The 12,407-nt window shown below is 35.1% G+C and overlaps 1 protein-coding gene across 2 annotated transcripts in view; it reads right to left on the bottom strand.

Moving 5' to 3' along the window:
- Window positions 1–12,407, bottom strand: part of CPS1 (carbamoyl-phosphate synthase 1) — a 119,290-nt gene that overhangs the window by 51,752 nt on the left and 55,131 nt on the right. The window contains exons 20-21 of one of the 2 annotated variants that reach the window (XM_005574178.4): window positions 10,383–10,559; window positions 6,054–6,172 (exon numbers count right to left, since the gene is read on the bottom strand). In XM_005574178.4, coding sequence (XP_005574235.3) covers window positions 6,054–6,172; window positions 10,383–10,559 — 296 coding nt within the window. The remainder of the gene's footprint in view (window positions 1–6,053; window positions 6,173–10,382; window positions 10,560–12,407) is intronic. The other variant, XR_012421450.1, reaches the window with a different exon arrangement.

The raw sequence follows: 12,407 nt of genomic DNA, 5'->3' as shown, positions 1-12,407 counted from the left end.
TGCCTATTTATTAATAATATAGTAGAAACCTTCATTATATATGCTGGTTCTACCATGATAGGACTATTACCCCTTTATTGGCTACTGTTTCTATACTGAAGGTGTCTGTTTTAGGTTGTCTTATTTCTTATTTCCTCTAGATGTCATCTATACCCCTAAACAAATCTGTTTCTATACCCCAAGCAAACCTGTTCCTGTGTGTATATATATGCTTACGTTTACATGTATTTAATATATTTACATGCATATTTACATACCATATACTTGATATGTAAGTATATAAGCATATACATATATATAAGTATTATTTTTAAGCAGTCATCTATCGTATATAGAAATACAAATATATTGTATTTGATATGTAAGTATGTAAGTATACACTTACATGTAAGTATTCTTTTTAAGCATCATCTACAACATTGCTCACATAAATAGCAACATTGTACATAAAAACAATGTTTACTTTTTAATAAAAAAAGTGAAAAGTATATAAGCATGTACTTAGATATCAAATATAAGGGGTTAAATAGCAAGTATCCTGGGCTCTGGAATCCTGCCTAGGCTTGATCCCAATTCTGACACTTATTAGTACGTGATGTAGAGGAAACTGCTGAATCTCTCAGTGCCTCAGTTTACTATCAATAAAATTAGGATGATCACGGATTTCTTAATGTTGTGTTAGGAATTAAACAAACTAATGTGCTTAGAACAGTGTTTAATATGTAGTCCAAAAATTTGGTGATTATTATCTTTACTTGGAAGGCATTCAGAATTATTAAAATAAATCAAAATTCAAGTTTCAGTATTAAGAGTTATAAATTCATTATTTGGTTACAGTAGGGAATTGGCTATATTAGAAGAACCTAGTTGGTGAAGACATTTGACATCGTTATTTGATTTATCATAGCTGCACTTCCTCTCTCCAGGCAGGAGATCTTTATATGACCAAAACTGAATCTATGCACTAATGGAAAAAAAGAACTAGAGGTGAGATTTTTATAATTTCTAACAGATCAAAGATATTTTTATTTTAGTATTTATTAAAATGCTACATGGGAAGGGCACAATGAGTGAAAGAGTTGGCAGTGGGAGAGTGAGTATGGGAAAATTAGACTAAAATCTGAGTAGCTTAACAGTGAAGGTTAATGGACAGAGATACATGTTGTGGTTCCACTAAAAATTTATATACACTTAACTTTCCTCAAACTCCTTGCAGGGTGATCTGACAATGTGAAGTTAAAAGACCTTTGGTGACCATTAAACATCTAAATTCCAAAGCATACACATAACAAGTATTCGAATCCTACATGATACAACTTATATCACATTGAGTAAAAAGAAACTTCTCAAATCCTAAAGAAATCCACTGTAAATATGTTATCACCCTAGGTCAGTGAATGCTACTACACCAGCCTATAAATCTGGGGAACTGCCTACAACAGTCAGCTTCCCTAGCATACCCTTGGGTAGCAATAAGCAGTTTAAGTGGAAAAGGAGAAAGTCAGTGAGCGTAAGTGGGAAAGAGATTTTTTTTTGGCTAAAGCTGTCTAAATAATGGTTATTACCTAAGCTGGTAAGAATAGATATTGCTTCAGAAGTCTTGCGAGGGTTGCCATTGCTACTATATTCGGGTATTAAAGACAGCATACTGAGTTCTGAGGGGGCCAGCGCTCAAAGCTAGGATGCTGAGTTGATTATTCTGATACCTGTTATAGATTTTACGTTTGTCCCCGCCCCAAATCTCAGATTGATATTTAATCCCCAGTGTTGGAGATGGGGACTGGTGGGAGGTGACTGGATTATGGGAGCAGATTTCTCATGAATGATTTAGCACCATCCCCTTGGTGCTCTCCTGGCAATAGTGAGTGAATTCTTGCATAATCTGGTTATATAAAAGTATGTGGCATCTCCCCCACCGACTCTCTCTCTCTGGCTGGCTCCTGCTTTTTCCATAGGACACAGCTGCTTTCCTTTTGCCTTCCACGATGAATGTAAGATTTCTGAGGCCTCCCTAGAAGCCAAGCAGATGCTAGCACCACGCTTCCTGTAAAGTTTACAGAACCGTGAGCTGATTAAACCTCTTCATAAACTACCCAGTCTCAGATATTTCTTTATAGCAATGCAAGAATGGCCTAATATACCTATCCCTCCTGTCTCATCACCCTGCAGAAAGATGAGACTTCACACATCATCATCAGCATGAATCATGTTTATCTCTCCCCTTCAAGGAGGGGATTTCTCATTGTGATTTCTACTATCTCACAGGCATAGAAAACTCATCAGTTATTTCCATGATGCCTACCTAGTTACAATCATTCTTTTGTTTTCCCCATCTCAATCTGTGAATATTTATATATACTAAATATGTGAGTATATTCATTTTTACTATTTTCCCTTGTATTTTATTTTAAAATATATTGTTTGAAGTTACTGCTTAAATAAGTACATTTATTGTTTACATTTCAAACATAAAAACCTATGTTCTTGTTTTTATATTTCTTTTTTTATATTATTATATTTTAAGTTTTGGGATACATGTACAGAACGTGCAGGCTTGTTACATAGGTATACACATGACATGGTGGTTTGCTGCACCCATCAACCCGTCATCTACATTAGGTATTTCTCCTAATGCTATCCCTCCCCTAGCCCCCCAACCCCCGACAGGCCCCGGTGTGTGATGTTCCCCTCCCTATGTCCATGTGTGGGTATATTCTATTTTGGACTCAAATTCTGAACTTCATTTCAGATGACTGTATGTAAACACAAGTCAGAGACTGACCATCAATTTAGCAATATGCTCATCCTCTGCTACTAAATGTGTTTATCAGACTTTAGAATTTGAGCTTGATTAACAACTGTAGAGTAGGAATTTTTATTCATTAGCATAAAGGAGTGCTATTTATCTTTTGATAAGAATAGCATTTGCATCAGTAGCTATCATTAATTGCTTCCTTTAAAAAATAGGTCTGATATTAAAATAAGTGATGCATCATAAAGGAAATTAAGAAATGATACATTGCAAAATATATAAGCAAATGAAAATTGTGAGTCTGAAAATGAATCTTTAAATATCTATCATATCTACATATCTAAAATCATAATACATAATACATATCTAAAATCATAAAGTTACCTTTATTATAACAAAGAGTACTTTTTATTTTCAGGGGAAAAGAAAAATTTTCTTGGGCCCTCACAATATGTCAGATGTCGTTTATACTTATATAAATTAAGCTTAACCAAAAAAACTAGAAGTAGAGATTAAGAGAAAGAACATGAAGCTGGAGAAATGAAAGAGGTAATGTACTTCTGATTCTATAGTGGGGAGGACTGCGCACCAATCTCTCTGGCTCTGTAGTCTGCTCCTTCCAGTGCACAAGGATGGAACCAGAAAACCCACGTCTAGCATTCTTACTTTTCTCTTAAGTTACTTCTCTTTTCCCAAGTGAGATGCCCACTGCCTGTCTTCCCAAGGATCTATATGAAAAGTACAAAGGGAGTGCGGCACATTGGCACCAGAAATGGATGATGAGGCAGGAGAATTCTTGAGTTCTCTCAACACACAACAAATAAATCGCTAGCTCCTAGGCCTACAGCTAAAGACAGCTATTCTAACACAGAAGCAGTTGAGATCTTCAAAGTAAACCATAAATAAATACAAATGAAAAAGAACAACTAATCTTCTCAGCCCTTCTCCAAACTGGCAATATGTAAGTCAGCTGTAGATCATTAATAGGGAGCTCTTATTACTGTTGGAGCAGTACATACCTTGATGACTAAGCCTCCCTGGATATTGAGGGGCTGAGAAAAAGCAGAGCACTTATGACCCAGACTAATGGTGAGTGTAATTAAAATACGGCAAGGAAATCAAGACCTACATACTTAACATTCCATCAGCTGTCATATCCTTTCAACTTCAGACCCCTATGTGCCACAAAATGATTGAGACAGGTAGCTTTAGTGGCCATCTATTCTTGTTATTTATCTAATACCACTAAATAACAATCATTATCAAATTGCTATGTGTGAATCAATGACACTTCAAAAAGAAAGGAATTAAACCATAAAGTGACACTCAGATAATGAGCTCAGGGTTTATAAAGGTTTGCTAATGCCACGGATCATCTGTGAGGTCCACTCCAGGTTTACTTTAGCTTTTGCTATATAATAGACACTTCAACCACCCTGGATCAAAAACAAATTTATACAGTAGAGATGGTTTTAAGTATATGTTTTTTTTTTAATTTTTGAAATGATATAAAGCTTTTCATAAAGAGTTTTAAACGTAGATCATTATGAACAATAGAAAATATATCTATTTACAAATATATTTATGCCAGAAAAATGAAGATTGAAAATGTCAACTTGCAGGCAAATAAATGCAACAGAATGTGGAAGTCAGAAAAATATTGTAAGTGATCTGTAGCAGTGTGTTGTTTTAATCCTCCAAGGACCTTTTTCACTATCAATATACCCTTATTTATGCTTAGTTAGAATCGCAACCTGCCTTCTGGTTGTAACGAAAACTATTCAATTAAAACATTGAATTTGTCCAAAAATCAGAACGTATATCAAGTGGAAATTTAAATCACAATAACATCTGTTATTTTCCACCCCAGGTCTTTTCCACTGCTGTGACTGGCATACTGTAAGTTTCTAGCACCCCCATGTGGCTTAACTGGAGTGGTTTCATAAGCATTTGAACTCAGTTGCTTGAAACTGAGAACAGTAGAAGAGACTATAATTCAAGACAGAAGTTCTGCTGGCATCATAAACCAAGAAAGAAAACTTAAGTCAGCAAAATTATAAGATAAATGTATAGGCTCAATTCCTAACTTATTTGCTATCTACTGTTCATTTTATGTGATGACGAGAAAGGATGATTTACAAGCAACAATAGCTAGTTTCATCTTCGTCAGGTAGAATTCCTCAGTTTTCAAAACCAAGCATTTGACATGGGCAATAATTAAATAGATGAAAAAGAACCTAATTTTTCTCAAGAAGAAAAGCAAGTGCTTTATTGCCCAGTTTGTCCACATATTGATCAGGCAAATACAGCAACCCAATTATATGTTGCAATTGCTGAATAGTTGAGCAATCCAGGTTTTGAGATCTTCCACTGTCCTCAAAGATATTTTAAGTGATTAAAGTATCTACATTTTGTCAAATCATTTGAGAACAATTTTTATACAAACAAAATTTTTCCTTCTCTAAGCACATCCCTAGTTTGCAGGTGAGACGTCTTTTCAATAGTAGTGTATTTCAGAGTGCTTTTAGAGGGAAGAAGTTCAAGAGGACTATATTGTCTTTCTTAATCTGCTAATAAATGCTCCTCTTATCAAAGATAGATGTTTAAAACTGATCCATGATTTCATCAGCCTAAGGTGCCCCAGCAAACAGTTTTCCCGTGAAAAATTTAAAAGCAGATTTTAAGGCACCAACATTATCAAAATATTCTCAACATAAAGTGAAGTTTAAAAATAATTGGCCCTGATGGAGGTAAAAATGTAAATTAGTCAGAAGTAAAGCGTCTGTTGAGAGAAACCTGAATGTGGCTTATTTGTATGCGGAACTGAATGTCCTAACTTAAAAATAGTAGAACGCAAAAGGAATACATTTTCTCCTCAATATACGGCAATGTATAGATTGATATTAAAAGGGGAAAACAGACTTCAGAATGTAGAAGAAAATTTTTAGAAAACAGAAATATTCATTTAATTGATTAATAAAATTTAAATCTAGAAAGTATTTCATAATTAAATAATACTTGTTCATAAATGTATACCAATTTTGTGCATTCAAGAGACCTTCTTACTATGTCTGATGACAAGGGTGGGAATAGAAGATGATTAAAAAGATTAATGGGTACATTTCTAAAGATAAACATCTAAAAAAAAAAAAACTGCCATTTGTCTCCTGGCTGCAGGTACTATTTTCCCACATCTACCTCATTGAATCACAATGTTGACCAAATGCTTAAGAGTAGGAAGAATACTCTTCAAAAACTGCACTGAAGGTGTCTAGCATGAATGAGAGCAACACTGCCTTACCTGTTGAGCCCTTTCAGTGTCTTTTCCATGTTTAAAATGTCACGCATCTTATACAAAAACCACTTGTCAATGTATGTGAGCTTCTCAATCTCATCAAGGGACATGTTGTCATCAATGGCCTGCCAAGAGGAGAAGAGATACTTTCTTTGGCAAACATTTTTCTAAATGTCTTATTTGGTTGAAAACACATAGCAGTCATGCCTCTGTGTGTTATTTAGAGAGCCTGAGACTACAGACTGAGTTACGAAACATGAAACTGACATCATTGACATTCCTTCCAATAAACATAAAGACGGTGCCAACTATATCCACAAATGGCATACAGAGGAGGTGCCTGCCTTGAGTTATCAGACTGGTGTGTCCTCAGAAAAATCTCTTCACAGGTTTTGACTCACTCTTCTTTATTTGATCGTGTTACCCATTATACCCTAAATTTGGTATATCTCTTTGGAACTAAAGAGGGTCTCTTGAAACTACAGTTAAGCCAAATTGGTAAGAAAATCTAGAATTACTATAATGATCACTTAACTTGTATTGTTGGTAGTTACCCTGTAGGAGATAGCATATTTTTATCACCTCACTCCACATTCACACAAACATACAACTGTCAGTGAGAATTTATGGGTCAGCTCTGGCTTGGCATTATTCCTCCAGAATATTTCCTCACGGATGGCTTCAAACAAAAAATTGTTTTGAATCAGTCACCATGATTTTTGTGCTAAGGCAGGCATTTTAAAAAATCCTAATATATTCCAAAACAAGGTAGTAATAACTTCTGTTCTGATAGGCAGCTCAGCCTCTTCCTCAAGCTCACGTTAGCAATTTCTCAAAAGTAAAACTACAACTATGGGTCATTAAGCTGAGTAGAAATTTCAACTGAAAGAAGAGATAAACTCTCAAAACCAAAATCTTTGTACTAAAAGATGTCTATTTTTATTCTTGTATGTATGTATGTGTATATGTACATATACCCAGCGAAAACAATCAGAAAATATTCCAGGAAAACATATTTTAGAATAGCACACTGCGTTTTTAAGATCCATTAATATTATGTAACTAGTAACTCTGCCATTATATTTCAGCCCAGGGAGCTTACTTTTCTTACAGCTTTTACATAATTGTAGTATCAGAGAGACCATGATTATAATTGTTGAGCTATGGCATGGCTCATAATTTTGTTGACTAGAGTAAGATGACATTTAACAGAAATACTCAAAGCCATGTTCATTTCCTAAGTCAATTGATGTTTCTTTTGTTTAATTCTCCCTGTAATTACAGTCAGGTTCCCAAAGACTTAACATTCTGTCTTACTTTCTAAGCGATTAAAGGCACAATTAGCTGTTGGCCATCAACACTGTGAGGTAGAGAGAACCTTAAGTTACTGAAACTTTTAACAGATCAAAGGAGATTTTCACACAAGCACATACAGTGAGGGAGGGCCTAGAATCATGTAGTCATTTCACTGGAAGGAAGGAAAGGACAACTACAGTCAAATTCATGATTTCTTTCATGAACATATATATATGTTATATATATATATATATGTAGAGAGAGAGAGAGAGAGAGAGAGATCTGGGATACATGGGCAGGAGGTGCAGGTTTGTTACATAGGTTTACACGTGCCATGATGGTTTACTGCACCCATCAACCCGTCATCTACATTAGGTATTTCTCCTAATGCTATCCCTCCCCTACCTCCACACTTGCCAACAGGCCCCAGTGTGTGATGTTCCCCTCCTGTGCTCATATGTTCTCATTGTTCCACTCCCACTTATGAGTGAGAACATGCGGTGTTTGGTTTTCTGTTCCTGTGTTAATTTGCTGTGAATGATGGTTTCCAGCTTCATCCATGTCCCTATAAAGGACATGAACTCATCCTTTTTATGGCTGCATAGTATTCCATGGTGTATATGTGCCACATTTAAAAGTTCATCATCACTGGTCATTAGAGAAATGCAAATCAAAACCACAATGAGATACCATGTAATGCCAGTGAGAATGGCAATCATTAAAAACTCAGTAAACAACAGATGCTGGAGAGGATGTTGAGAAATAGGAATGCTTTTACACTGCTGGTGGGAGTGTAAATTAGTTCAACCATTGTGAAAGACAGTGTGGCAATTCCTCAAGGATCTAGAACCAGAAATACCATTTGACCCAGCAATCCCATTACTGGGTATATACCCAAAGGATTATAAATCATTCTACTATAGAAACAAATACACACATATGTTTATTACAGCACTATTCGTGATAGCAAAGACTTAGAACCAACCCAGATGCCCATCAATGATAGACTGGATAAAAAAAATCCATGATTTCTAACAGCAAGCAAGAGCCTGCCAGTCCTAAGACCTCATCTCCAAGCACTGCAGCTTTGCTATATAACACCGCTGTAATGAAGTCTATAATGACCCCAAACAAGTTTAAGGTTAGTTTAATGTTCCAAAAATCAAAAATAATGCCCTGCATTCTGCCCAAATCAAAAGAGGTGATGATCCAGTCATCCTGAAATAAGACTGCTGTAAAAATCAGACCTCAGAGCAAGTTGCTCTTTTCTAAGAATCATGAAAGCAAGCAAAGATTTACACACTCCCTTCATTCCTTTTCCCCTTCAGCCCTCCACGGTCCTTACACTCTTTGTCAAAATCACCAAGTTCCTGGTTGCTGTGGAAATGAACAGTAATGATGACCTCTAACAAACAGAAATCAGTTCCTTCTCCCAGCACTCGAACAGATCATAATTTATACGCAGACCCTGTACTTCTTGTTCATACATAGGGTACCCTGTGAACGAAAGAACCTCCACACATTTTTCCCAGATTCTCATCCTTTATAAGTCTATTAGAAAAGAATGAGAGATTTGCTTGAGTTTTACAGATTAGCTGGGAACTTGGAAATGCTTTCCTTTTTCATCTCCTTCAAAGTGGCAGAAACATGATTGCTAGACTTAAGGAAAAAATCTATTTACTGTCCTTTGAGATAAAATTATATGCATATGTACACACACACACACACAAACACACACACATATGAATGTCATGAGCTGCTTCTTAAGTAAAAGACTGAAATAGGGGCAATAAATGATGAAGGTGAAATGGTTTTCTAAAATAACTTCTTATCACTGCTATCCCACCCACCAGCACCAGAGAAAAATTCTAATTACCTTGAAACTCAACATGGGAAAATGCCCATCAGGAGATAATAGCAACTCCCAGAATTTCAGTAGGGTTTAAATATTTTCCATTTAGAAACCATAAGAGTAAGGAGAATATGCATTGGAGGCAATGAAGGAAATATCCCTTCCTCTCCTTCTGGTCTCTTAAGGACTCAAAATATGGACATAAAAGTTGCGATGAGTTGAAAATCACTAACAGCATTTTTCTGTTTCTCCACAGGCAAATTACAAAGATGGGAATCCCTTTAAAGAGAAAGTTCATGTTTTCATCTACTCATTCCACATGCACGCACACACACACTGACATACACACACACACACACACACACACACACACACACAAAATGGTCAGTGGAGCTTTGTAGAACCAGTGCAGTTTGATACTGTTGGAGGATTAATGCTTGCGCTTCTTTAAATGTCAAAAAGCCTTTCAGGGATTTCTGACCAGACAGATTCCAGCTGCCCAAGTCACCTTTTATAAAATCAGATGAGCTGAAACTTCAAAACTCTAAGCACAGTAAATATGAAAGGAGATTAACATGGCATTTAATTTACATGAGAAGCAAGTAGTGGAGGGAAGTGAGAAATGTAGAGCCTTTTTTCCTGAAAGTAAGACCAGTAAAATAATTACATGGAAAACCCTATAATCATGGGGCCCTTTATAGTCTGTTGCTGTTTTTTAAACACAGAAAGAGAAGCAAATAAATTAAGATTATTCTAGACTCAAGTAGCACATACTAAGGGACATTATTGTATGCACCTTCCTTTCTACAATACAACTTTACACATTCAAGGAACATGTAATAAAGTTAATAGGAAAGGGCAAGTCAACATTGCCAAATCTATTTAAGAGTAATAGTACTAAGTATACTTAAAAAGGGGGACATTTTATCTATTTAATCATCCTTTAAAACTGCAACGTGCCCTTAAATCCAGGCTTAAAGTCAAATAAAAAATGATAATTTATAATTAATTGTAGAAGACTCTAATGAAATCTATAGACATTTCCAGTTTAATAATATAAAAGAATTAAAAATTTTCCAAAAATCCCTGATTTAAAACCACTTTGTGATTCAGTTTTATTTTCATGTCCAGACTGACTACATTCTGGAAAAACAACTAGTAGCTCTGGGCCCCTTGTAACATCTTACCTTGGCAATGGCATAGATACGGGTGCTGCTTGGTTCAGACAACTCTTTTCTAACATCTAAGTTAGATGGCCATTCTTTGTTCATTGGGAGACGGGGAGTGAAACCTTCTATAGATGGGTGGCACATCCGTAAAGCTTTCTGGAAACTCTCCTCAAAGGTACGACCAATAGCCATGACCTGTAACACATATTTAAGATCTCATACTGAAAGAAAGAGCTTATTTAATTTGTAACTGAACTGGATGTAAAATATGTTTCAGAAGACAAGAACAAAAAATATATCACAACGCCTCTCAAAAAAAGGTGATCTTTTTTTTCTTCCTCGTTCACTTTCTCCACGGTTTTGGTATAATGCATCTTCATTAGGTCAGTCTTTTACCACTCAGGGAGTTCAGCTGTATTTGCTGAGATTGATGAGGAAATCACCTGTATCTGCTCTGGACCATAGTATTAAAATAAGAAATTCAAAGTTGAAGATAGAGACCTTTTCTTAGTAAGATCTTGCTTTATGCAAATGTTCTTTAGAATGGAAGGCAAATAAAGAGAAACCAGAAATATATTAACACAAAAACAGAACTATTTGTAAATGAGTATCAGTCAGTATTCAAGACAGGTTGGCTTTCCTTATAGCTAAGCATTAATATTAATAGAACCTTGAGAGTCATAACAAATACTGATGATTATGATTTTGAACATAGGAGGAGACTAAACTTCCTATGACAAATTCAATGTGTCTTTCCGCAATCTTTACAGCTCATCTTACACTAATCAATTAGAAAAATTATGTGGTGATTTAGTTTGGACAAGTTGCATGTCAGAACTAAACTTAAATTGATCTTGCAACCTACCCAGTTATTTTCACTGGATAAATATTGTCTTTGAATCTTTTCATAGAATAATAGATTGCTATGCATTTTTGGTCTCCAATTTAAAATAATAGCAGTCATAATGCTATCTTCGGTAAACTTTTGTGATTCCTCAAATAGACTCACATTACCACTAATGTCAGTTTAGGAAATCTTCATGTCAATTATGTGACAAGATACATATTCAGTGATCACTAAAGCCAAACAGATAACCTTTTCACACTGTTCCAAATTTAATTAGAAATAGGGAAAATTCACAAGAGCAGGAATAAACAACCTGTTAACACAATTCAGATATGCAATTTGCAAGTCATAGTGGTATCTTGAAGGGTTAGACAATATGTTTATAGATTGTCTAGCCTGGGCATGGAAAAGACTGCCAGAAATCAAACATTTTATGGTTCTGTAAAATTAAGGAAATATTTTGGGTATATTTAAGAAAATTTGAGGTATTACATATTTAAAATTTGGCTGAAATTAGTTCTATAAGTAACTCTCCATATATTTTTATTATTCTTAAGCAACTCTATATAATGATACATGGGATCCATTAAAAAAAGATACTTATATAATAAAGGAATATATAACTATAAATGTTTGCTCAAAAATTGTGCTTTTCAATACTCTCTATATATATTTTTACTTTTTGAAACAGGTTCTCACTCTGTTACCCAGGCTGGAGTGTAGTGGCACCATAGAGCTCACTATAGGCTGGACCCCCTGAGCTCAAGTCATCCTCCCACCACATTTGCCCTAAACTATTAAAATGCACCTTCCTTGAGTGACTATTTCACATTTTTCAGTGGAATGACTGTAATGGGCTTCCTCAACCCTATTCTACTATATTCTCATAGCACCTATATATAAATACTATCTTTTAATATTTACCAGAGATTAATAATTCATCATATATTTGTGTTAGTTTAGATATTCTGAATTTACCAATTGCAGACAATGTATCTCAATTACCTATCATCTATTCTTTCTTTATCCTCAGTGTCTTGCATGTAGTAAGAATTCAGGAAATGTTTGCTCACTTTTTGAACTAAATGTAAGGTGTTAGACAACAAAACTCCACCTGACCTTTTATTTTTTGTTTGACAACAAAATTATTTTAAAATCTTTCATTAGTATCTTACAAATTAAGGAAGACAAAATGT

Source organism: Macaca fascicularis, chromosome 12 (genome assembly GCF_037993035.2).
Source record: "Macaca fascicularis isolate 582-1 chromosome 12, T2T-MFA8v1.1".
In the NCBI taxonomy this organism is placed as follows: Eukaryota; Metazoa; Chordata; class Mammalia; order Primates; family Cercopithecidae; genus Macaca; species Macaca fascicularis.
This window is presented reverse-complemented; position numbering and strand designations above follow the sequence as displayed.